This window comes from Capra hircus, chromosome 28, assembly GCF_001704415.2.
Source record: "Capra hircus breed San Clemente chromosome 28, ASM170441v1, whole genome shotgun sequence".
Taxonomy (NCBI): Eukaryota; Metazoa; Chordata; class Mammalia; order Artiodactyla; family Bovidae; genus Capra; species Capra hircus.
This window is the reverse complement of record NC_030835.1, coordinates 43,573,907-43,601,180: the sequence shown is the minus strand read 5'-3', so window position 1 is coordinate 43,601,180 and position 27,274 is coordinate 43,573,907. Positions and strand designations below refer to the sequence as shown.

At 47.1% G+C, this 27,274-nt stretch overlaps 1 protein-coding gene across 1 annotated transcript; it reads left to right on the top strand.

Moving 5' to 3' along the window:
- On the top strand, nt 17-26,335 carry URB2 (URB2 ribosome biogenesis 2 homolog (S. cerevisiae)). Its single transcript, XM_018042545.1, has 10 exons — nt 17-287; nt 1,996-2,134; nt 4,377-4,553; nt 6,377-9,698; nt 12,361-12,521; nt 15,112-15,222; nt 15,681-15,923; nt 19,510-19,597; nt 22,105-22,244; nt 25,876-26,335. The coding sequence occupies exons 2-10, from the start codon at nt 2,009-2,011 to the stop codon at nt 26,071-26,073; spliced, it is 4,566 nt and encodes a 1,521-aa protein (XP_017898034.1). The 5' UTR covers nt 17-287; nt 1,996-2,008; the 3' UTR covers nt 26,074-26,335.

Below are 27,274 nucleotides of genomic sequence, written 5' to 3'. Positions count from 1 at the left end.
TCCCAGCGCCGCACGGCCCAAACCCGGGCGGCTGGCTTTGGGCGGAAGAAGCGAGGCCCTCACGTGGTAGCTCCGGAGTCGGTGCCGTTGTTGCTGTCAGTCCCCGCGAGGTCCGGGACTGACCGCCGGGAGAGCTCCCGACTCGGGGACTGACCTCCGACCAGTCCGCTGCCCTTCACGGCGGGGCCTGCGTGAGTTCCTCACCTGGGGTTGCCTGCAGGTGAGCCCCCTCCCGGCCGGCCTTCCGCCCCGATCGCGGCTCCTACCAGGTGACCACGTCCCTCCAGGTGAGCTCCCCACCAAGGCACGGTCCTCCCCGCTGGTCCCTCCCCCGGCGGCCTCTCGCCTGCCTCCTGGCTGTTAGCTTCCTTGAGCTCCCCAGGGTTCCGGCGTGTGAACGCGCAAGACGGACGCGGCTTTGCTGTCCTCGCGGGTTTGTGGTCCTCAACCCGACTTCCCACGCGCGTTCGCAGAGATCGTTGAGGTCACCGGGAGCCCAAGGTTGGCAGGTCTAGGAGAGTTGTCTGGGGCGTCTTTGTAGCCAATTCTTCAGACGCTTTTTAAGTACTTGGTAGCTGTCGTGATGGTCAACATTGAATTTCACAGTTAAGTTAGTAACTGTTGGATGTATATTGGATGTTTTGACACACGGCAGACTGACATATTTTGACTGTTCTGGTCTCTGTAACAGAGGAATAGTATCATTCCTTATTCCCTTGTAAAAATGCCTATAGAGAATTAATTCTGAAGGTAGGTCTGGAGAATTTCGGACCCCTTAGATTAAAAAAATCCAGTGATCCAGCTCTCAGTAGATCAAACTCTTTTCGTTTGAGAGTATTTAAAATAGAATCTTGAGGCCGCGATTTTGTCTCCATATTTCACTGGTCCTATTTGGTTGCTGTTTGCAGTGCTGTGGTCCGTCCTTCAGTCGTGTCCGACTCTTTGTGACCCTGTGGACTGTGGCCCACCAGGTTCCTCTGTCCACGGGGTTCTCCAGGCAAGAAAACTGAAGTGTGTTGCCATGCCCTTCTCCAGGGGATCTTCTGGACTCGGGGATGGACTTGCATCTCTGTGTCTCCTACATTGCAGGCATATTTTTTACCCACTGAGCCACCTGGGATCTCTATTTCAGTATTAAGTACCATGAAAAACTTTCTCCTTTGAGGAGCTGACTTGTTTACTTTAATAGAATGAGAATGATTTAATCTGATGTTTTCCATTTTTACTATGACTTTTAGGAAACTCAAAGCTACATTTATCTCAGTTTTATAGGATTATAAGTGGTTGGTTTGTTTGTATTGCTGCTTTAGTCATAATTTTTTTTTGTATTGTATTTTTCCAACATTAATTGTATAACTGTATTCTGTAGAGTCTTTAGAAGCAGTGTATTTTCGTAAATTAATGAAGTTACTGTTGCAGCTGAAATAAGTCTTTCTGTTGGGGCTGAAATAAGTCTTTCTGTTGGGACTGGGTTTATACTTTATTTCTTTTGAACTTGGAGAAATATTACCATTTCCAAATACTGCTTATCTTTTTAACTGTTTAGTGGAGTGGATCCTAATACATACTCTACAGTATGTATGTATTAGGACATTTTTGCTGTAACAACCCTTTCAATCTAAAGCCATGTGTGAAAATAAAGTAATTTGAGTGTTCTCAAGTAATTTGAACACTTTGGGTTTTGTTTCATTGAATTCCTGCACACTGACCTCGGAGGATGTCATGTTTGATCACAGCAGGAATATTTTACACGTGTGGGTAATCCATCTTCTGTCTGCTTTCATGTGAAAAGCATGAAAGTTTTCTTCTAGAAAACTCATGGACTCAAGCATCGTATATATTGACTTCTGCCCAATGATGTTTTAATTCACTGAAGAATTTTTTTTAAAGGAGTATAAGTTATGTAGACAATAAGGTACATAATGTTCATTTTTGGTGCCTATTAAGTTTGACCTTTATATAATGTATTTTTTTTTCCATTGCTTTAAATTGTAGGTAAAGTGCCGAAATGGCAGCTGTTTATTCTGGCATTTCTGTGAAACTTAAAAGCAAGACAACGTCCTGGGAAGATAAGCTAAAACTAGCTCACTTTGCTTGGATTTCTCACCAGTGTCTTCTTCCAAATAAAGAACAAGTAAGTTTAATGCAAAAGTTACGGTTTTACGACCTAAACTAATGGTCACTTATTAAATTGCGTATTGATGTTTAGTTAAAATTTTAAAAGATTAGAGAAAAGGTTGGAGAAGGAAGCATGGTTAGAAAGTTAAAAGTAGTTTCAGTGAGAAGAAGTTAATAGATATTTCACTAACAAACTTTTTCTGTTATAAAACCTCAGCATTTCTTTTATGTTTGGAAATATCTCTTATATTCCAAATTATGTGGGTGTGTGCTAAGTTACTTCAACCCTGTTCAACTCTTTGTGACCTGCCAGGCTCCTCTGTCCATGGGTTTCTCCACGTAAGAATACTGGAGTAGGTTGCCATGCCCTTCTCCAGGGGATCTTCCCAACCGAAGGACTGAACCCGTGTCTCTTACATCACCTGCATCGGCAGGCAGGTTCTTTACTACTGGTGCCACTTGGGAAGCCCTAAGTATGTGCATCAGTGAACAAGTTTGGACTTGGGTTACCTGGTGGCTCAGACGGTAAAGTGTCTGTCTACAGTGTGGGAGACCAGGGTTCAATCCCTGGTTTGGGAAGATCCCCTGGAGAAGGAAATGGCAATCCACTCCAGTACTATTGCCTGGAAAATCCCATGGACAGAGGAGCCTGGTAGGGTACAGTCCATGGGGTCGCAAAGAGTCGGACGCGGCTGAGCGACTTCACTTTCACTTCCAGGAATTAGGTTCTGAGTCTGTTGGCAGTTTCATTTATTTGTAAATCCTAAGTGATGCTCCATAAACAATTCTTATTGGTGCTTTTTGAACATCTTTGGAACTTGATGAATCAAAGGTTGGGAAGTAGAGAAGCTTTAGCATTTGTAATAACCCAAAGGGAATTAGATTATAAAGTGATAGATTAGAAACAGATTAGGAAGCAAGAAAGACATCGTTCTTTGTTAACATTTCTCAAACTTACCTGACTAAGAAAAACTGTTAATGTAATGGAGACACCAAGGTGATGAACTCATTAAAATGGGTTAACGTACAGTCATTTGGTGCCTCAGCAGTAAAGAATTCACCTGTCAATGCAGGAGACACAGGTTCGATCCCTGGGTTGGGAAGATCCCCTGAAGAAGGAAATGGCAACCCACTCCAGTATTCTTGCCTGGGAAATCCCACGGACAGAGGAGCCTGGTGGGCTACAGTACGTGGGGTTGCAAAAGACATCAGACACAACTTAGTGACCAAACAACAACAATAAAGCAGTTCAAAATTGTCAAAGATGGATTACCGCTGTTGAAACGATGAGATCCACTTTGTACAGCGCCAGCAGAACTAGTAGTTTCTGAATCTGGCTGTACGTAAGAACTGTTTTGGCTGCCTAAGTGTCACCTGACAGCTCTGGCAGGCAGTTTGATCAAGGTTTCCACTGTCCTTCTCGGGAGAGTTTTTTTCTTTTAGCATTTGCACTATTCATGCTGTTATGGACATTTCTGGTGTCTTGAGCTGAGGCCTCACCACCTTTCCTTGTGTTTATGAATAAGGAATCATGTCATAATAATGAAAACTATCCATGTTCAGCCCTCCTCCTGATACAGCATTTGTGAATCATTCATGGAAGACTCTGTCTTCTAAACGCAATAAGTAGGTTTAGAGATGAAGCTGCAGGTAACTCAGAAGCCGGGACACAAACTCTGGTCTCCTGACTCTGCATCTTTGCTTTTGTGTGTCATTCTTTTTGTGGCCATCCTGAGCAATTGTTGTTGTGCTTTTAACTTTTACAATTTAGAAGTGATTAGTTAGAAGAAACCATTTCACTTGAAACTTTTTATTGGCCCCAGGTGATGGCCAAGTTAGTTTTTTTCTTTTTTGTTTAATTTATTTATTTGGCTGTGCTGGGTCTTAGTTGGGGCACGCAATATCTTTGTTGTGGTATTCAGGATCTTTTAGTTGTGACATGTGGGATCCTGTTCCCTGATGAGGGATCGAACCCATGCCCCCTGCATTGGGAGCATGGAGTCTTAGCCACTGGACCACCAGGGAAGTCTCCAAAGTTAGTTTTTTTAAAATTGTTTAATAAACATATTTTAATGTTTATTGTTTAATAAACATATTTTAAGGTATCAAAACACAATATTACCAAAGATAAGTTGTAAAGAAAGTTCTTCCCCCTGGCAGTTGTATTTGGTTATTCATGGGATGTCCCTATCAATGTCCAGTGTTTTTCTTGATAAAGAAATTCATTTATTTTTAAGTATATTTTTTTCCAAATTCAGGTATTGCTTGATTGGGCAAGGCAGTCGTTGGTTGGATTTTATAAGAAAAAACTTGAACTGAAGGAAGACATTGTTGAAAGGCTTTGGATCTATGTAGATAACATTCTACATAGCAGAAAACTGCAGAACCTCCTCAAGAATGGAAAGACAGTTAACCTTCAGATTTCCCTCATCAAGGTAATTAACAGTTTCCTGTGTTATCCTGTATGTGTTACATGTATCTCTGTTGATTTCCTGTTAATGCCAGAGACTTAATTGTCTTATGGTTAATTATATCAAGATGCAGAAAATATCAAGGTAGGAGGGGAGATGGCTTCCCAGGTAGTGCTAGTGGTAAAGAACCCACCTGCCAGTGCAGGAGATGCATGAGGCGCAGGTTCAATCCTTGTGTCTAGAAGATCTCCTGGAGTAGGAAATGGCAACATGCTCCAGTATTCTTGCTGGAAAATTTCACGGATGGAGGAGCCTGATGAGGTACAGTCTGTGGGGTTGCAAAGAGTCGGAAACGACTGAGCGCACACACAGCACAACAGCAGGGGAGAAGAAAAAAATAGTACATTTACAGTTATAATAATAATTGATGTTTATTGAATGCATATCAAATTCGCTATACCAGGTGTCCCTAACCCCCGAGAGTTAGGAACTGGGCTGCACAGCAGGAGGTGAGCGGTGGGCAGGCCTCATCTGCCATGGCTTTCATTACTGACTGAACTAAGCACTTTATATTATTTAATATTGAATAAAAGATTAGAACGTTTTCATAAGCTGGTTAATTACCTTTTTAATTAGAAAAGGTATCCAGCAGATGATGCCACTTTATGACTTTTTCCCCCCACCTTTTTGCTGAACTAGAGGGAGATCAAAGGTCAAAATCCAGATGAGATTTTCCTCAAAGGTTTTTGACTCAGTGGGCCGGAGAAAAGCAGTAGAGGCTGGGAACAGAGGAATTAAATGGTTGATAGCCTGATGGTTCACAAGTTTTAGTGGTTCTTGAAATTATGCTCTGAATTATGTCACTTTTTAAACTAATAGTTCAGTGATCACCAAACTGGACTATTCTGAATGGTCCTTAGGGGATATGAGAAGAAAATATTTCATCTTTATATGATTTTTAAAAGGTCACCTTAATTTTTATGTATGCCGTATAATTGTATAAAATACTCGTACTTTGGTGCATGTGTGTAATTTATAACCTTATCACGTATAAAAGTAGAAAAAGTTGTATAATCAGAAATATTTGAAGATTACCATAGTAGAGTGCTGGCATTTAAGTACAAAATATTTTTGGTTCAGCTTTTCCGGAGCCAGCAGTTATATGGATGGAGATAAACACACCTGTGTCATTGGGCTACTCATAACTTGGCACCTGGGATAAATTTGATTCTCAGATGCTATGAGGCTGGAAGCAAGTTGCATAGCCCATAAGTGAATTTTGGAATCTGCCTGGCCCTTGTGATTTCTGTTTTTTGTGACTTTCAGAATTTTGAAAGCTGTAGACTGGGTTTGCTATAAGTAGTAACTGGCAATGTTTGTTTTCTTCTTTTAAGAATGCCTTTTGCTTTGGCTTTTTTAGATACAAACAGTATTACTGATTATAGAAATGTGTTTTGGACCACAGGATCATAACCGAAGGTCACTGTCCCATCTACCTGTAGCATCTAAGTTGAATTATAGGTTTAGGTTCTAAGAAAACATGAAATCTTTGGACTTTAAGCCTTATAAAACTCTGCTATTTAGAAAGGGACAGCAGATATATAAAGGCATGGAGCCCTTTTCTTAATTTATATTGGTAGGAGTTGGATGTGTGTAGGAATTAAGACAGGTCCTCTGGCTTCTTTTGATGTGCTAAGGAAAAGTCAAGTCCATTTAGATGTGCTGATCTGGGCATTTTTTTCTCATTAAGATCAGGGCAAGGAGCGAGTTTGCTCATTGTGTTGTGTTTTTTGAGTGTCTGTGGGTTTAGCGTCAGTGACGAGTTTCCTTTCTTTCTCGATACTCAGATCATCAATGAGAGGATAGCCGAGTTCTCTCTTTTGGGATCCCAGAGGAACATCTGTGTTGTGCTGAGCTGCTGCCAGGGTATCCTCTCGACACCTGCCCTTGCTGTCATCTACACGGCCAGGCAGGAGCTGATAGTTGACCTGCTGAGCCAGCTCTGCTGGTTGGCCTGTCGGCAGCCAGGAGCCGTAACACCCCAGTTGTTTGAAGTCATTCACCTGAGCCTCAGCCACTACCTCTCACTTCAGCAGCAGCAGGTCAACCCGAGACGCGCCTTTGGGGAGTTGACTGGGCACCTGCTCCAGCCCTGCCTGGTCTTGAGACACTTTCTCTCGGGGGGCACATGGACTCAGGCTGGCCAGGGCCAGCTGCGGCCAGCGCTAGGCCGGGACATTAGGAATCAGATTGAGGCTGTGCTTCGAGGTGGAGCTTTTCAGCCTGAGCTGCTTCCTTCATACAGAGAGGAGCTCTTGGATCAGCAGCAAGGCGACTCAAAGATAGGGGCCATGAAGAATCTTCTAGCTCCCCTGGGCACTATAATTGCCAGGCTGGTGGATGCTGGCTACTGTGACCCGCCCCTTCAGGCTTCAGTGGTGGCCAACTCTGTGGCCTTGCTGTACAAACTCTTTGTTGAGTCTTACCTCAAGGAGGGGAACCAGCTGCTTTGCTTCAAGGTGCTCCCTCAACTTTTTGGCTGCTTAAGAATTTCCCACCTGGAGGAGCAGAGGCAAGCCCTGTCTGTGTCCGATTGGACTGCAGAACTCCTTGTTGTGGAACAGCTTCTAAACTCAGTGGCCAGTAACACCATCTACAACATCGCTGCGGACCGAATCCGGCATGGTGAGGCTCAGTTCCACTTTTACCGTCGTCTGGCTGAGTTGCTGCTAAACCATCCACAGGCCCTCGTGCCGGCCTGGTTCCGCTGCCTCAAGGTTTTGCTCTCCCTGAATCATTTGATCCTGGAGCCAGACCTGGATGACCTGTTGGCTTCAGCATGGATCGACGCAGAAGTCACAGAGTTGCGGACCCAGAAAGCCCAGGAGGCACTGATCCACACACTCTTCCAGACATACGCCAGGCTCCGGCAGGTACCCCGGCTGTTCGAGGAGGTGCTAGGGGTGCTCTGTCGCCCCGCAGCTGAGGCACTGAGACTGCCGCTGCTGGCTGCTGGGCCTGCCGCGGTGCTCCAAGAGTGCCTCCCGGAGCTGCCCCTGAGCCAGGTCCTGGACATGTGGGCCCAGGTGCAGGAGCAGTTCCAGTCTCTGGTGTTGCCTGGCTTGCAGGGTGACGAGGACATGGCCCTGAAGTCCCTGTCGCTGAGCTCGCTGCTGTGCTGTGTCATGGTCCATGCGCGGAGCTTGGATGCTGGCTCACCCCTGCCCGTGGTCAGGCGCATGCGGCAGGCCATGGACGGAATGCTGCAGGGCCTCGTGAAGCCCCTGCTGGACCTCCTTTGCAAGCCCTGGCCCTCAACGCCTGAGCTCTGGCAGCAGAAGGTTGGCGACTCTGCGCTTCTGCTTGCCCACACCTGGGCCCAGGTGGACACCGCGCTGCGCTTGAACTGCAGCCCATACCGCTCTGAGCCCGGGGCCTTGGCGGGCACCACCCCAGAGCCCTCAGGCCCCCTTCCGCTGCTCCCGGGCGTGGAGGCCAAGCATTGGGAGGAGATAGAGGAGTTCACGCTTCAGTCCGACTCCCTTGGTCGGTACTGCTTGGAGCAGCTCCATCTGCAGAGAATGAAGAACACCTTACTGCAAGCCAGTTTCCAGTCTGAAGAAGCCCTCTGTGCTCTGAGGCGTGATGCTGCCTACATCCTGGGCTCTGGGAGAGCGAGTGTGACCCGGGGGACGTCAGCTTCCTGGGATGGCCAGGTCGGGACAGTGAGTGCGCTCACCTACCCCATTGCCCACTGGCACTTGGTCATGTCCAATCTCATGATTTTAACATCATATCTTGATCCAGATGACCTACAGTACCTGGCCAGCATCCTGCTGAGAACTTTACCAGTGAGCAAAGCCCAGGAAGGCTTAGCGGAGGAGGAACCAGATATCACACTCGGAAAGATCTCCCAGGCTGTCCTCCACAGCCCTCTCTTCCCTGAAATGCAGTCCCTCCACTCCGCGTTCTTCCTGTGCTTGACCGCGCGCTGTGGCAGCATCCTGTGTGCCGCTGCCCAGAGGGAGCCAGCTCTTCTCCGCCAGCAGCTGCCCTGGCTCTTTAAAGAGGATTACATGGTCATGGCTCACTGGGAAAGCAGATTTGCCAAAGTTGGATCTGAAGGTGTAGAGCCAAGAGAAGAAATTGCCCAAAACGTACTCTCGTTGGTCAGGGGTGACTCCCCCATTCAGCTGGAGGGGGAGCAGTTGGAGAGCATCCTGCAGCTTTGGGGGATTCTTTCTGCTCTACAGCTGGACAGCCTCCCAGCACCCCATCATGTGCATTGCTTTCTTCTGTTACTGTCTGTGGCTGTCGCCACGCCGGGCAGCTCTTGCTCCTCCTCCCTGACCCTCAGGTGTTTGAGGACGTGCTACCAGCTTCTCGGTTGCCTGCAGAGAGGAAAGAGTGCCCAGGCCGTGCTCAGGGTCATGTATGTTAGCGATATCTTTGAGATCACACTGACCTCCTTGTTCAGAGCCAGCAGGAGGCTTCTTGTGAGTGTGGATGACCCCTCTTGGCTGGAATTCCTCCAGGTGGTGGGAACGTTCTTAGAACAGCTCCTGCAGATGCTTATCCAGAGAAAGCTCAGTCTGGGGCTCAATTTTGGGAAAATCCTTGCCTTCCTCTCAGGGCACCAGCTGCACAGTGAAGTGACTTCAGGCAAACGGTCAGAAAATCAGATTCCTCTGGGCCAGCAGCTCATGCTGGTGTCCTTAACCAAGGTGTGCCAAGTGCTGGGGCCTTTAGTCAAGGAGCAGAAGCAGCAGGACGAGGCCCCAGAAGTGCTGCCCAAGCTGTTGAAGGAGGTAGTGCTGCAGGCGGGGGCCCTGCTCCAGCACTGCATGGCCCCCGGGGCCCAGGGCCGCCTCCTGCCCGCTGTCATCTCGTCCTTGGGCTCGCTCTTGGAGGCCGATGTGGCCCTGCGCTCCAGGCACGATTGGACAGATGTTTCGAAAGGGACAGACAAAGCGCTGTCCGCCTATACCACTCTCTACCAGACCACCTATGCTCAGATCCTGTTGGAGTTGCCAGCCCTAGTGGGAGATCCCCGATCTTTCCAGGCAGCTGTGCAGTTTTTAACTCTGTTCTTTTTGGTCCCAGAACTACATCCTCAGGAGGATTCTGTGTGTACCTCCGTGTTTCATTCTGTGAGAAAAGTCCTTGCAGGTGAGACGTTTTCTCTTGAGCTACTTCTGTACTGTATAGCTTTTGGTGGAAGGTCACTGAGTGGCAGCCAGGTGACTTTCTGCCCACCCCCTTTTGTGAAACAGGTGTGCATTTCAGAGGGTGCTACACCAGGAGCTGGTAGAAGCCCTCCCTGGTGTTCATGTCTAGCGTCTCCCTTCTTTGGGCATGTGAGCAGTTACTCACAATTGTTTTCCTGCTTTTTACACAAATAGCAGGCTTCTAGATATATTGTTTCATGCTTTAGTTCTTCACTTATTTTGGAGGTCATTCTAGTTTATGGTTTTGAATCACTCTTCTCTGATTGAGTCTTTCCGTCCTGGCCCCAGAAGTCAATGTAGACAGCTTCATCCCTCTTTGTAGGCTCTCCAGTATCAGATCTTCAGCATCACCAGTGGACTTAAGAAAGATTAAACCTGCCCACCTTTTAAAATTGCAGGTGACTTAATTTATAGGGAACCTCATGAAATTCTGTGAGGGCGGATATCGTCCCCTGGGTCTCAGTGGTCCTGGCCATTGTGGTGCCCTGGGACCTGATTGGATAGTGGCTCAGCCCATGATGTCATTGCAGTGTTTTAGCTGGATGTCACCCTTGCAGGGCAGCTAATCAGGACCAAAAACCCAGCCAGTGTCTTCATGCAGAATTCACTCCCTGCTGTCCCCAGGTCAGAGGTTAGCGGACCAGAGTCCATCCCTAACTTGATCTCATCAAGGTAGCACTGTTCCCAGTTGCTGTGGGCCTGTTTTCTTATTTGCTTGTTACTGAAGTGGAGGCTAGTTAAGATCCTCTGAGGTGGGACGGGGGGCCCGCCAGCCTAGCCCAGCCCTCACAGTGCACACTGACCTCGGTTCCCTGGTGGGGCGGCTGCGGTGGCGAGCTGGGGCTGTGGTATGCTCGCACCCACACATGTTCTTGGGCTTTGTAGGAAGAGAGGTCTCCTGGGCCACGGCCAGGGCAGAGGGCTGCTGCCTCCCCTCCTGGTCTGCTCTGGGTGTGGACTGACTTGGGGGCCTTGGGCACGTGTTCTGTGTTCTGTTTCACTCTGTCAGCGACTCTCATGGAATGGTGTCACCTTCTTCATGGGTTAAATTCAGTCTTCCGTTAACTCATTTAACATGTTCTGATAGAGCATTTAAGACCAGTATCCTAAGAAATGGCCGCTGGTGGTCTAAAGCTCTGGCCCCCTTCCCCTTTGTTAAATATGAATGGAGTGTCCTCCTTTATCCCTGGGACCCCTATAATTGGAGGCAGCCTTTGAGTCCTAGTTATGTGTCCCTGAACTTGTCGTACCTTTTACCCCAGACAGAGCTGGGTCGGGGGGTGAGGCCTCATACCCTACTGCACCCCCAGATCGTTGGCCTGAGTATTGCCAGTGTTGCCATGGGGGCAGGCCTCATGCACCTGAGCTGCTAGATTCACCTCTAGAAGGGACCAGGGTGGTGAGAGGTCTGGAGGAAAGGCCAAGGGGGGTGGCCTGGGGCTTTGGGCTGGGAGAGGAAGGGTTAAGGTGACCACCTTGGTCCTTCAGGGTGAGTCAAGTAGGTCTCAGCTCAGAAAAATGAGAATTTGTAAGAAATGCTGTCTGACAGGAAAATTGACTACCTCGATTCAGTTATAAAAAACCATCACTTTAAAAAATGCTTCCTATATGTGTGGAACTGTGTCCTCCTCTGGAGATGAATAAGGTATTGGTTTTGACCTAATTTAGTAAACAGACATTCACACAAATTACCAGAGTAACAGGGTGAGGAAAGGCTTTGAAGCAACCAGCACAGTGGACTCTGGCAGTCAAGGCCTCCTGCAGGAGATGGGTGAGGGGAGGGCAGTGAGGTCACGGTGCTGACGTTCAGCCATCCAGTGTTTGACCAACTCTAGGAGTTGGTGCTGTCCCACACATTTCACAGATGAGAGAGTTGAGGCTCAGGGAGGTCACGCCTCCAGAATCCTGCAGCTGTGGGACACTTGGACCTGGATGTTGTCTCTCAGAGCCTTGGGCCGGTCCACCCGCCCTCAGTGCTGCCTGTAGGAAACACAGATTGGGGCGCAGGAGGGACTTGCTCAGGGTGGCCTCATCTGCTGGCTGGAACAGTTATGCTGGGGTTGGATCGTAAAGGGCCTTGAGCCTGCTGACTGTGGGCTCTCTGATGAACCTGCGGACCCTGGGTGTACTTCGTAAGACTGTCCTGCATTAAGTGGGGGAACCGGGGTAACTGCAGCAGGCAGGCTCCATGAGCCTGGGCTTCTTTCCATCCCTTCAACATCCCCATCTATGTAAAAGTACCGCCCCACCCCTGAGCCCCTACTGAGTTCATAAAAGAATATAAGAAAAGCAGAAAAGAGCATGAAGCGATCGCCAGTCACCCGTCTCCCACGGTCTAGAGGTGAGCCCTGCTGGACGTCGCCGTCGTTGTCCTCTTGGACTCTACACTGGGTGCACAGGTGCTGTGGGCAGGGCACAAGGGCCGGGTGTGAGAGGGCGGTGTCAGGCTGTGAGTGTGCTCCGCTTTTTCACTTGCACTGTGACTCTGCCCATGTCTCCGAAATGCTGGCCTTTACTGACTGCACACCGTTTCATCTCATTGAGATGGTTTACTTAAGCTGCCCCTTGTCTCCCATATCTTAGCAGTCTTGTTTCCCTCACAGATCCTGCGATTCCGGTTCAGGTAGTTGAGGAAATTGAGCCTCACTTGGGAGCTTTGTTCACCCAAATGTTAGAGTCTGGGACGACAGAGGACTTCCGCATGTGGCTGCAGTGTATCCTCCAGGGACTGGACGTCAGTAACCTGTGGAGAGCAGATCTGCAGGTGGGTTGCCCCTTTGGCTTCAATGGGAAAAGTTAGAAATGCCCATGTCAGTGCTGAAATGACACAAATGTCAATATCAATCCAACAGCGACTGTAGGCACTGTGGGAGTTTGGGACGGAGCTGTGGACTCAGAGGAGCCCAGGTCCTCAATGCACAGAGGCTGTATTTTCCAAAGGGGAACTCTTTCAAATTACAGCTGTGTTCTTATCATATGAAATACTATTGGGCTTCCCAGGTGGTGCTAGTGGTAGAGAACCTGCCTGCCAGTGCAGAAGACGATGTTAGAGGTGTGGGTTCGATCCCTGCGTCGAGAAAATCCCCTGGAGAAGGAAATGGCAACCCACTCCAATATTCTTGCCTGGAGAATCCCATGGACAGAGGAGCCTGGCAAGCTACAGTTCATAGGGTTGCGTAAGTCAGATACGACTAAAGAGACTTAGCATGCATAGCACGCACACACTCATAATCAGTCAGTTAGTTCAGTCGCTCAGTTGTGTCCGACTCTTTGCAACCCCATGAATCGCAGCACGCCAGGCCTCCGTGTCCATCACCATCTCCCGGAGTTCACTCAGACTCACGTCCATTGAGTCCGTGATGCCATCCAGCCATCTCATCCTCTGTCATCCCCTTCTTCAGCCCCCAATCCCTCCCAGCATCAGAGTCTTTTCCAATGAGTCAACTCTTCTCATGAGGTGGCCAAAGTATTGGAGCTTCAGCTTTAGCATCATTCCTTCCAAAGAACACCCAGGGTTGATCTTCCTCAGGATGGACTGGTTGGATCTCCTTGCAGTCCAAGGGACTGTTTTCTCCAACACCTCAGTTCAAAAGCATCAATTCTTCGGCACTCAGCCTTCTTCACAGTCCAACTCTCACATCCATACATGACCACAGGAAAAACCATAGCCTTGACTAGACGGACTTTTGTCGGCAAAGTAATGTCTCTGCTTTTGAATATACTATCTAGGTTGGTCATAACTTTTCTTCCGAGGAGTAAGCGTCTACTGACACATAAAAGTTAAGTGCTACTCTCCATTGTTTGAGATCACTCACATCATACTTAGGAAAATGTTACTTGGTTTGGTCACATAGCCCAGCTCCCATTTGAGAATCTCTCAGGGTAGCAAGCTGCCCTTGGGCCCTCTGCCCCCAGCCTACTCGGTCATTGCTAACAAAGCCCTGACTTCACACTAGGTCAGTGTGTCCAGGGAGCCTCTGTGCAGAGCCAAAGTGCTCGAGTTCGGCCCCCTGACCAGCCTGAGCACCAGACCGGCTGGAGGCTGTCGCTTGCACAGGAGGAGGAAAGCTAGGGGCTCACTGGGTCCTAGGCTCCCTCTGTTTCATGAGGGTTTTCTTGACTTCTGGTTAGAAATGGCACCCAGAGGTGGGTTTTGATGTGAGTGGGAGGAGAGCTGGTTGGGGGCAGATTGGGGGCAACAGAGGGAGCTTGCTGCTTCTCCATGTGAGCCCTCTCTCCACCCCCCCAACAGCATGTGCTTGCCTCTCTGGGAGTTTTCACTGTGTGTCTGCAGCTCCGAAGGCCTAGCTTTGAGAAGGCCTCTGGGCTTTCCTTCAGCCAACCAGCGAATACAACCCATGAACTTCCATTTACCCCTGTCAGGGACTGCCCTGGCAGTTCAGTGGTTAAGACCCCGTGCTTCCACTATAGGGAGCTCAGATTTGATACCTGGTCAAGAAACAGATCTTGCATGCAGTGTTTATTTATTAAAAAGAAAGAAAGATATCATCAGCTAGTCAGAGGAACATCGTGGAAGACGTGAGACTGAGCTGAGTTCAGAGATAAAGAAGATTTGAATGGAACTGGGGGTGTTGCTGGGGAGACAGGGAGGTGGAATGGATGTGAGTAGGGAGATGGATGGCAGGGGCTGGGGCAGTGAGCAGACCCTTGATGGGGAGACACAACCTCCAGGGAGGTGGAGAGGGGAGTGGATCTCAGCAGAGAGAGTGGGGGTGTCTGGTCAGAGGGAGCAAGGACAAAGTGCAGAAGCTAGGATTTCATGGTGGGGGAGGCTACAACATTAGGAGAGAATTAAGGGGCCGCCATAAGGCTCGAGTTCACGGTGTGAGATGCCCACATGGGTCTAGTCACTTTCCTTCCCTTCTCATGGTTTAAAATCATCACCTGTCATCATGGCACTTGGTCTAATTGTTACACTTTGTCCGTGTTTCCTTCTGGCCCTGCTTTTTATCCCTAGGCACAGATGGATCTTATGGGTAAGGGATGGTGGCCTCCTCTTTTAACACCACCTTGATGAGCTGGGCCCCTGATTAACATCTCTGCAGCGTCTTCTGTTTCACTGTCCTGGCATGTTTACGTGTTTGGTTTGGTGAGGTGCTACAGAGAAGGCTCTTCCTTTGCCACAGTTCTGCCCACCTAGTTCATGTATTCCCTCAAGTGGTGTAAAGGGTGTCACCCTCAGGACTTGACCAGAGCCGAGTCTCATTCCCACCCCAGCGTGGGACTCTAACGGGCTCTGCTTTGTCACAGCAGCGTGACTGGCCTGCTTCCTGAGATGGGCCTCCTTCCGGAGCCAGCTCCTTCCACTGCTAGTGTTTTCCCTTGTCCCCTAGGCTGTGTTGTCGGCTGCGACGTTGGTTAAGTTACTCCTGAACTGTCCGTGCAGTGAAGAGAAGGCTAGTTTATTCTGGCGCGCGTGCCCGCAGATGGTCACGGCTCTGATGGTGAGTACCTCTGGGTTGTGCGTACCCCTGTCCCTGCCTTTCAGTCGCTTCTGCTTCTGTCACACTCGGGTTTTATTATGCAGAGCGTGTTTCTGGGGCCATGTCCTGAGCTGTAAGCACTGTGCTTGCAGCTTGCGCTTATGTCATTATCAGCTCTGAGTCTAACTTGTGCTACATGAGCAATGCCCTGGATGAGCACATTCTCAGGGCATAGGGTCTAAGCCTTCTCTCTGATCTTCTGTTTTCACTGGGAATCTGCATTAGTGGGCAGAGCCCATTTGTACTTAGGTATGGGTAGGGGGAGCATCAGGACGAAGAGGGTGGGGGTGTGGATGGCGATCAGGGTGGGACCTGGTCAGTGCTGGAGTCTGGACTTTCTTACCTCTGTCACTTCGGGTTTGGGGCTATTTCCCTGGAGATTTGCCTTCATTTTCTGTCCCTTGTTCCTTGCCCTGTAGCTGCAGACCCGAGAGGCTTGTCAGGAGCAGCCCTCGGCCCTGGCTCTAGTGGGGCCTGTCTTGGACGTCCTGGCTGCGCTGCTGCGGCAGGGGGAAGGGACCATCAGCAACCCGCACCACGTCAGCCTGGCCTTCAGCATCCTGCTGACCGTACCCTTGGACCACCTGAAGCCCCTTGAGTATGGGCGTATCTTCTCGAGGGCACACAACGTGCTCTTTTCAATCCTGCAGTGTCACCCGAAGGTGAGGAGGGCAGGGTGCATGTGGGCAGGGAAGTGCAACTTTCAGAACAGCAGCAGGAGGAGCGTAAGGATTGGCAAGGCAAACTTTTTGCTTCCAGTGGTTTCTAGGGCCCAGGTGGTTTCTCATGCACAGGAGGATGTGACCTTCACATCAGGCTGTGTTGAATCTGACATTTGAAACATATCTGTGTAGTATGTGTTTCTGGAAGCCCATTAGAAATTATTCTGTTTTTGCAGTTTTTATTTGGTCACTAAGGTGTGTCTGACTCTTTGTGACCCCTTAGACTGTGGCCCACCAGACTTCTTTGTCCATGGGATTTCCCAGACAAGAATACTGGAGTCGATTGCCATTTCCTTCTCCAGGGGATCTTCCCAACGCAGGGACTGAACATGCATCTTCTGCATTGCAGGCAGATTCGTTACTGCTGAGACACAGGGATCATATATTTAAATGTCACTCACTGGCTTAGATCTCATCTTGGGTTTATAATTCAGTTGATTATAGTGAGTGAGGTATCCTGATTTCTGGTTTTATAGTATGCCACTTTTTAAATAAAATGAGACTAGGAACAGATGCTTCATAGAAAAGATTTCAGTTCAGCTAACATTTACTGAACATGTGCTGTGTGTCTTGTTTCACCCCTACAGCAACTCTGTAGTCAGTGACAGTCCCATTTCATTGGCAGAGAAACTGATGCTCAGAGCTGCTGAATGATTTGATCACTGTCACCGCGCTGAGTCTGAATTTTAGCTAGAAGACTGGAATTCTTTGACCAATGTTCATTTTGCTATGCCACTGCCCTACATGATACATGGGAACTTCTAAAAAGGACAGATGCACATATACATAGGCACATTCAGATATTTTTTAATGTTTTAATGCTCTAAGTTTGGAGACCTGCCAATAGTGTACTTATTGAAAAATTTATTTTCTGGTAAACTAAGCACTCCATCCAGTGTCCTCCCCACTTAACAATCGCCTTTGGCGCTGCCCATCTGGTAAGCATCTTTGTTTGTTAGATCACTGCTGATTCTTAGATTACTGTGTGACTGTAGAATATACATGCAATAAAGTGAAAGTGAAGTTGCTCAGTCGTGTCCAACTCTTTGCAACCCCATGGACTGTAGCCTACCAGGTTCCTCCGTCCATGGGATTTTCCAGGCAAGAGTACTAGAGTGGGTTGCCATTTCCTTCTCCAGGAGATCTTCCCAACCCAGGGATTGAACCCGGGTCTCCCACATTGTAGGCAGACGCTTTACCATCTGAGCCACCAGGGAAGAGGTCAGTACCAATCAGTTATAAACTGAACTGCAGATCTTGCAAAAGCTGTGGGATTTCAAGCAGTTTTTGAAAGTAACATTGGAAAGCTGTGTGCATCTCCTGCAAAACCAACGATGAATAACCATTGAGCAGAATTAGACCGTTTAATAGTAGGAGAGAGCTGGCAAGGATAAGAACATGGCATTGCAATAAAGAAGGGCGTGACCTGTGACAGCTTGTGGGCACATTGCAGGGAGCAGGGCCCATGCGTTGGGTCATGTGTGCAGTAGGTGATACAAAAGGGTTGATAGAAAGCCCAGGCTAGAATCTGCTCAGGTGAATCTGAAGGGAACAGCACAAAGTGAGCCAGGCCAGGGTACCCAGCAGTACAGCAGCTGGTGCCATTCTGAGCTTTTGATATGTTTTACCTAATTTAACCCTCATGACAACCTGTTGTTATCCTCAGTTTGCAAATGAGGAAATAGGCGTGGAAAGACTCAGTGCTCTGTCTAGGACTGCATGTTAAGCAGGGTGTGAGCTCAGATGGTCTGACCTTGGATCTGTGTGCTTTTCATCACTGTGATGTCAGGATGAAGCGAGGGCCTCAGGAAACATGGTGACACACTGAGAGATTTGGCAAGATGACCTTTTTCTGAACATGCTGCGGAAGTTGATGATTTGACATAAAGAATGGTATATTATGCTCTCTGGACCTTGCTTGAATAAACTGTACCAAAGAAAAGAGTCCTAGCACTTGATCCACTCCTTGTTCACCCTGAGCCTTAGAGCAGTGCTGCCGAATAGAACTTCTCCGGGGCTGGGGGTGTTTGTACCTGCATCTCCCATGGGAACTGTTGGCCATGTCTTGACCATGTGAAATGTGGGCTAAAAATTGTATGACTAGGAACTGAATTTTAACTTAATTTAAATTTCAGTAGCCCTGTGTGGCTTCTGCCTGCGTTATTTGACAGTGTCTTGCTTTGATTATGATCTCAGGATCAGTTCAGTTCAGTTCGGTTGCTCAGTCGTGTCCGACTCTTTGTGACCCCATGGACTGCAGCACGCCAGGCTTCCCTGTCCATCGCCAACTCCCAGAGCTTGCTCAAACTCATGTCCATTGAGTCAGTGATGCCATCCAACCATCTCATCCTCTGTTGTCCCCTTCTCCTCCTGCCTTCAATCTTTCCCAGCATCAGGGTCTTTTCCAGTGAGTCAGGCCACATCAGGTGGCCAAAGATTTGGAGTTTCAGCTTCAGATCAGTCCTTCCAATGAATATTCAGGACTGATTTCCTTTAGGATGGACTGGTTTAATCTTGCAATCCAAGGGACTCTCAAGAGTCTTCTAAACACCACGGTTTAAAAGTATCAGTTCTTCAGCACTCAGCTCTCTTTATAATCCAACTCTCATACATGATTACTGGAAAAACCATAACTTTGACTAGATGGACCTTTTTTGGCAAAGTAATGTCTCTGCTTTTTAATATGCTGTTTAGGTTGGTCATAGCTTTTCTTCCAAGGAGCAAGTGTCTTTTAATTTCATGGCTGCAGTCACCATCTGCAGTGATTTGGGAGCCCCCCCAAATAAAGTCTGTCACTGTTTCCATTGTTTCCCCATCTATTTGCCATGAAGTAATGGGACCGGATGCCATGATCTTCGTTTTCTGAATGTTGAGCTTTAAACCAACTTTTTCACTCTCCTCTTTCACTTTCATCAAGAGGCTCTTTAGTTCTTCGCTTTCTGCCATAAGAGTGGTGTCACCTGCGTATCTGAGGTTATTGATATTTCTTCTGGCAATCTTGAGATCTCAGGATGGTTGAGTATGAAAGAATCCTGTTTATAACTTAAGATATCATTTTTCAAGATAAAGTCCCAGCCAGACCTTTTCATTGGTAAAAAATGAGAAATTTTGTTTCTCATTTTGAATGGGTTTGCTTCATGTAATCTTTTTCTCTAGTGCCCGTTATGCTTGAATACATTGGCTACTGTACTTTTTGTTATTTGTTTCTACCCATATCCAGAATGCACCAGAAACAACTTAGAGTAAAAGACAGATTCAGCAAATTCTAAACCAGGATGGCTTCATTAGATTCCTAAAGTTATGCAGTGTGGGAGCCCTACTCCAACCATGAAAACAGGATGTAAAGCAGTTAAATAAGTAGAGTGAGCATTTCCCTAGAAAGTCCTGGCTAGAAGAAGTTGCTGCAACTGTTTTGAGTATCCTGATGGGTAAAGTTAAGAAGGAAATAAATACAACTTCCTTTAAAGTAGAACTTGAAATAAACAGTTGCCTACATATTTTTATATTATTTTGTCTCTTATTGCAGGTGATGCTGAAAACCATCCCTTCTTTCCTGAGCTGTTTTCATAGATTGGTGTGTTCAGTTATACATGAAGGACGGCAGAAAGAGAAAGGTAATTCAGAGAAACGGTATTATGCACAGTTTCAAATGTGTTTGTTTTACAGGTGTCTCTGGCCACACATATTACCAAAGGTAAAAAACCACCCAGTGAAGTTTAAATAAGATACATATTCAGATCATTAAAGGAATACTCAGAACAGTTTTTTAAATGTCGCGTTTAAAAAAAAGTCACAGTTTTTACTGTATCCGCAGCAGTGAATGCATTTGACATCCCCTAACTGAAATAGTTCTTTTCTGAAGGAAAAGAAGTCTGTGGATTCAAGAACTATTTCTGGAGCTCGTAGGTCAGTGGGGAGATTAAAGGGGAGCAGGCAGTAGCCGAGCCAGTTCATCACTCATCTAATAAAAGGGTGGAGTCTCTGCAGTTCACCATTCCCACTGTATCTCTTCAGGGTCGTGTTTGTTTAACAGTGAAGCAAACTGCCATATGGCAATCGCATAAATTATGTGTACAGCTGGTTTTCCAGCCTTGAAGTTGGTTGATTCTTGCTAAACTTCTAATTTATAGGAGATTCTCATTATTTAGAAATTTGCATATAAAGTGAGACTCTCTGTACTGTGCTGTTTCAAATTTGTGTAGCATGAACATACCGTGTGATGTGCCTGGCACAAGGGTGGATGTGCTGGGTGCTCGGGACTGCAAAGGAGGGCCTGAGAGCTCAGCTTGGAGGGCATCAGGGGGGAAACCCCAAGACAATAGTTCTGGGCTAGAAATATATGGGTGGTACTCACCCAAGTGTATGGTGACAATAATCCCCACTTTGAATCAGGTTAATGGGTTTAGACTTAGAGATTTAAGCTACTTAACCAATTACCTTTTGCAGAAAGAGAAAAAGTAGAGTTATTACTGTAATTCCCAAATTATTCTGCCTAATATTGGGGTCAGCTAGTAGCACAATTAGGTATTTCGCATTCTCATGTGACTTTGTGAGTCTGTCTGGCAACAGGATTTGGAAACAGGTTCCTACCCCTGTGCTGGCTGTGGGCGTGACCCCAGCTCTTTGCTCAGGCCCCTGAGATCAGTTCTGAGCTCAAGAGCCAGAGCCTGGTTCTGGCTGTGCTGTCCACTGTGGCAGAAGACCTGGTCCTGGCCTGGCAGTCAGGGTGGATTGGGTGTGTGCAGCTTGTGGTCATCAGCATGCCCTCAAGTTTGACTTTGGGCTCTGGGTTCTGCCTCGTCATTGCTGGTGGGGCCCAGTCACCTCCTGTCAGGCCAGCCTGGGCTCTCTGATGTGTTCGTGGCTTAATTGCAGAGCATCTTAGCTGGTTATACTCTTTAATGACCACATGTTACATTTGGACTGAGATAACAGGTGCCAGGAATTCCTGTGTGAACCGCATGTGTCTTCAGAGTTTCTAGAGAGAAGATGTGGTATAGATTAGCAGCTAAAGAGGCTCACTGATAAGTATTACTTATTAAAATGTTCAGTGCAGTGATGTTAACAGTTTATCTACTTTCATAAAATAGCATTCACCTAGAAAAATTGCTTATATGTAAGATATTTGTATATGTATTCAATGTTTAAAAAAAGGCATTGTGCATTCCAAAAATTAAGCTCATTGTTGCATAATATATGTGTGAGAAACTGCATCCATTTGAAGTATATACTTCAGTGAGTTTAGACGGATAAATGCGTGCAGGAAAGCACCACGACAGTTAAAACAGCATTTGTTTCATCCCCAGAAGAGCCCTCTTGGGGTCCAGCCCCAGCCCCTGGCAGCAGCCAATGTGCTTTTTGTCATTATAGGCTTGTTTGCATTTTCTAGAATTTAATAAAAACAGTGTATTACTATGCTGAGGGAAAACCAGGGAGGTTGCTCTGCTGTGCCAGAGTACCTGGCCCACCCTGCTGTGACAGACGAGGGGGCATGTGTACCCTGGATTGTGGTACATTTCAAACTTAGAATTCTGAGGAGGAGTTTGTTAAGGCCTGGGTGATCCTGGCACTCTAGGGGAAGAGCTAGGAGCCTGAAATAAATCTGGGAAACTGGGTAGATCTAGTAATGTTAGTTGAGTCATATATATATATATATATATGTATCTCTCCAACTATGAAAGAAAAATCCTAGACGACTTTTGAAACTTAATGAGGCAAAGACACATCTTATCTTTAGAACCATTTGCTATCAAAAGCCTTTTTTTAGATGGTTTTTCTTTTTTTTCCCCCATTTAACTTTTCTTTTAGATATCCATGTCCTTTTTAAATACAATAGCAATCCTAGATTCATCCTAAAATCTTGGTTATTCTAGTTCATCTCTTAAAAAGACAATCATGGACTCTTGAGTATTGTAAATGTTCTTTTCTTTGTAATGTAGATAAATATTTGGATGCAATGTCTCCCTCTAATTCTGTCTTCAAATTGAGCCAATTAAAGAGTCTAGGGAAAAAAAAAAACAGAAGGTTTGAATAATTGGGGCTATGTTGAAAGTGTACAATTAGAAGAGTTAAAATGCATGGTTTCTGAATTAATCAGTTTGGAAACACTTTGCTTCCGCAGGAAGTGCAGAGGACCTGCCGGCGGTGCTGGCGTGTGCCCGCCTCGTGGAAAGGATGTACAGCCACATGGCAGCGCGGGCCGAGGAGTTCCGGGTGTTTGCCCCCTTCATGGTGGCCCAGTATGTGGTGGAGGCACAGAAGGTAGGCCGAGCCGCCTGCCTCCCCAGGCGCTTCTGTTCACAGCCTCGATCACAGGCCTTCTGGCAGTATGACCCGTGGGGCCTGGTGGGCCTCCCTGGCGGCAGCTGCCCTGCGAGTGCAGCCACCCTGCAGGGTCACTGAGGGCCGTACAAGGACGCAGAGGCTGGCGGCGCCAGGCTGGCGGGCTCCTGCGGCCACCGTTAGGCCTTTTCTTGCTCCAGCACAAGCCCTAGGCCTATTTTGCTTGGTCTCTTGGGTCATGAGGGAGATGAAGTATTACCCAAGTCCTAGAGCAGGAGACAGAAAGAAGTCCTAGGGTCCCTCCCAGCAGGGGGCTCAAGGGTTCGTTGTGCATGTGACTCAGCTGCTCTCACTCAAGCAGGTGACCTGGGAAAGATCCTGGTAGACTTGTTCAGTTGGATTAAAGGCTGTAGTCCCAGTTCATCTGACTTCAGGCTTCTGGATAATTCATTCATTCTTCAACAGTGATCTCACTTTGGTGTGTCAATGTGCTATTTTTTATTTCCACAAGACCCCTGTGACCTGTGTAGTAAGTTCATTATAAGACTTCATGTCTTCTTTGTTTAAATGGAAAGTCAGAGGCTTAAAGTACAGTATGTTCAGGTGTCTATCTCTCTACTTGTGTAGTATATCTTGCTCTCAACAGAATATCCTGTTGTGAATCTTGTAAGAATGGTGGTGAGTCGCCGATAAAGTGTTACATTAGAGGAGTCAGCGTTTCCTCTAAGGAGGGTCATCTGAATGGGATTCCTCAGAAAGCCTGGCGTGGTCTTGGCTTCCATCCTGACCCTGTTTCAGGGTGTTTCCACAGCCCTGACCCTGCTCCCTCAGTCAGTGGAGATGCCCATCATGTGGGCAGGTGGTTGGGCGGGTGGGAGGCAGGTGTATGGAAGCCAGAGCCACATGCAAGAGCCCCTTCAAGTCGTCCTTTGAATGAGATGTGGGCTTGGAGTTTGGTTTCCTTGCAGTTATTTAGCATCTTTATAGACTCTTGATATTTCCCAAGCAGTCATTACTGTGTGAGCTTTTGTTGGAACACGAGCTGAAGAACTGAATGAGACACCACAGTATCTCTTACCTAAGGACAAGAGGGGAGTCTGTAATTTGAAGCGTGAAGTCACTGATTATTATCCTGAGATTTACTGTATGAAAAGTCTTTCATGTCCCAGCCTCTTTATACATGTCTAATTTATGCTTATTGGTTATTTTTTAATTTTTAATCTTGAAGACCAAAAGCTTTGGTAATCATCTCAGGGAGTTGTGTCCCAGAATCCGTTGGCAGGACAGTCTATGTTTTACCTTTTATTTGTTTTTAAAATTGGTAATAAAGAAAGTATTCCATGTGCGTTAGCAGCTTCTCCTGAGAGAACCGTAAACCTTTGGAGACCAGGAAGACATGTTGTTTTAATTACAAGCCAGATGGCAAGCATAGCTTGCCTTCCCCTCAAGTGTGTGAGCTCACCTTCCCCTCAAGTTTGTTAGCTCGCCTTCCCCTTGCTTTTTGGAGGCAGGTGCCATGGGTGAAGGTGTGTCAGTGATTGGGGCTGGTGACGATGAGACAGCCTTGGTCAGGGAGAGGCAGCCACTGCTGAAGACTGTTCCTTCCATGCAGTGTTGTGTTAACCCTGGGCATGTGTCAGGGAAATTATGGTCACTTTTACCTTCTCTTTTACCCATAGATCAGATTTACAGTTTTCCCTCTTTATTGATAGCTTTGGGTAAATAATTTGCACTACTCACCTGGCCTGCTGCTGCTGCTAAGTCGCTTCAGTCGTGTCCGACTCTGTGCGACCCCATAGACGGCAGCCCACCAGGCTCCCCCGTCCCTGGGATTCTCCAGGCAAGAACATTGGAGTGGGTTGCCATTTCCTTCTCCAGTGCATGAAAGGAAAAGTGAAAGTGAAGTCGCTCAGTCGTGTCCGACTCCTAGCGACCCCATGGACTGCAGCCTACTAGGCTCCTCCGCCCATTTTCCAGGCAAGAGTACTGGAGTGGGTTGCCATTGCCTTCTCCTACTCACCTGGCCTAGGGTCCTTTTAAAAGTTACCTAGAAGTGTTTTCATTCATTGGCCAGTGTTGTAGAAACTGGCTCCCCCCTCTTGTTTTCTCAATGAGTTGTCTAAGGTAAAGGTGTGCAGTGCTTATGTTATCCTGATCTTACTGCCTTCTTGTTCCCCCACCCCACCCCACCCCACGCTCTGGGCTTTGCCTTCACCAGGAGATGCCAGGTAAAAGGACTGTGACATCTGAACTCCAGCACTTAGTTCAGTTATCTGTTCTGCCCCGGCGGAAATTACTCTGCGTCTTGCATTTGGAAGGGGGATTGTTTGTTTAGTGAGTGATGATTCAGTGAATGAGTGAGCAGGTTCTCACCCCAGCTAGTGAGGTTAAAGACTTCCGTTTTTAGTTTCTCTGTTTCATTTTTTCTTTCCTGCCCTAATACCTTAGTATGGAATCACAGACCAGTCCTTCCTCCTGCTGTCCTTGAATGTTCTTATCATCTATAAAATAGTAAAATTTAATTAAGGTGATTATCTGTCAAATGCTTTTTGAGCTATCATGTGAAACTAACCATAACTGTGAAGAATAGCATCATTAGCGGTAAAAACAAATGCCTCCCAGAGGTTACCTTGGTGAATCATGCTTCTTCTAGTTAATAAACTGTATCCTCGCTAGAAGCTGCATGTTTGCAGAGAGGCATGAGCTGCTAGGTCATCAGGACACTAATAAAGAACCGGCCACCCCCCAGGGTTGTCGTCTCGAACCTTCCTGCTGCTTTTGGTTGCTGCTGCTGTGGTGTACAGACTCTGTGCAGCCCAGGTCCAGCTGAAGCCTGCGAGGCCCTGGCAGGGTGAGCAGTGCCTGCTGTCTTGGCCTTTTTGTCCAGATACCAATCTGAATCTCTGATCTGAAAGTTTATGCCAGTAGCAGATGTGGTCACACCAGAGCTGGACTGCCTACTTCAGCTGTAGCCCAGATTTTGGTTAACCCAGATTCTTTGGAAGGATTGCCTCCTTGGACACAGGGACCGATTAAATTATTCTGGGCATTTAGGGATTTAGTGCCCATTGTGTTATTGTTGAAAGAACTAAAAACCTATTAAATGGTAATTAGAAATCACATCTGACGTTGGGCCCTGTGACAAGATCTGTCAGGGATCTGCTTGGAGAATGCTGCCCACCTGCCCTGCTCTGGAGGAAGTGGTGACTTTGCTACCCTCATCCCACAGGTAGGATAGCTTCCAGTAAGACTGGCCACATGGAAGAATGTGACCCATAAGGTGACTCTTACTATACGGTTTTAAAATCTAAAGCTTCCAGTTTTTAAATACCCCTGGTAAGCACAGAAGCATCATTTACTGAAGAGCAAAGCTACCTCTGTGATTTCATGATGTTTTACTACAAGTTTTTGTTGGCTTGAGTTGACCTCTATTTCTTCCAGATATAAACTTTTAAGATATGAATATTCAATTAAGTTACGTGCAAAATGACATTTTAAAAGGAGCATCTTTTCTCAAATTGGCGGCCAAAGTCGGACTCCGTCGTCAGGCATTCTAGGGCCTGGCATCTGCCTGTTTGCTCTCACAGACAAGTGTATTCCCTCATCCCAGGTCACTTTGTATCCAGCAGTGAAAGTCCTCCTGCAAGAGGGTATCTACCTCATCCTGGACCTGTGCATTGAGTCCGACATCCGGTTCCTGCGGGCCTCACTGCAGCTGGGGGTGAGTGACGTCTTCAAGGAGCTGCACAGCGACTATGCGAAGCACCACAAGGCCAAGCGCGAGGGAGAGAAAAGATACGCTGTCTAAGCTGCACCAGGACGCGCCCCTGGGCCTGGGCCTGGGCGAGCTGGAGGATGTCGGGCTTCAGATGCTTGAATTCACAGCATTGAAATGCGTGCAAAATCCTTTGGGGTTTATATAATATGTATTGCCTTTTACACTGATTTTTTCACACTAGATATTTTCTAACGTATTTTTTTAATGCAGTAAACGTTAACAATAGCATCCTGAAAATAGATCCTGGTGAGTTGAATAAAAATTGCCAGATCTCCCTTGTGGCTGTTCTGAATGTGGTTCTTTGTCTTAGTCCAGTGGTTTAAGGTCCCCTCTCCCCGCCAGGAACTGTGTGCTCAGTTGCTCAGTCATGTCAGACTCTTTGCAACCCTGTGGACTGTAACCCGCCAGGCTCCTCTGTCCATGGATTTTTCCAGGCGAGAATACTGAAGTGGGTTGTCATTTCCTACTCCAGGGGCTCTTCCCAGCCCAGAGATCGAACCCACATCTCCTGTGTCTCTTTCATTGGCAGGCGGATTCTTAACCACTGTACTACCTGCGAAGTCCCTAGGAATTATGTAGAACTTGTTTTTTTCACTTCAGGTACCTGGTTATATAATGAAGCCCAATTTAAATCTCTTTGCATTTACATTCTTTAAGAAACATGGGGCATGTTCTTGAAACACAGCTTTTCTGCCCTCCTTCCAAGGGGGTGCCCTCCTCCTGCACCTTTGGATGGAGCTGGGCAAATTGGAGCATTGAGACGTGGTTGGTGTCAGCCGGGTGGCTGCTCCGGGCAGGGATAGTGGCCCCTACTGTGCAAGTGGATGCTTGGTGAGAAGATTCTAGGCCCGGGGTTCCGGGTTCTTCTTGCTTCTGCACACAGAAGTTTATTTTGGAATTTTATTTTCTTCTTTTTTAAATTTTAATTTAATATTAAATATTCTTGTTTTTCTCATATTGCCTAAGCAATATGTAACAAGCTCAGAAAATAAAAATAAAGGAAAAAATGTAGAAATATCCCGTCTTAGCTGCCCAGACAGCCACAATCATCTTTCCACCCACACACATATATATATATGTAGATATGTGTTTAAGTAAATGTGTAGTTGCTGAATTGGATCATAAATGTATTTTTTTTTTTTGTACTCACCAGGCTTTTTTCCTGGGTAATATTTTAGTAACATCTTGAGGACTAGACAGATACTAGACACACTTTGTAGAGTCTGCATAG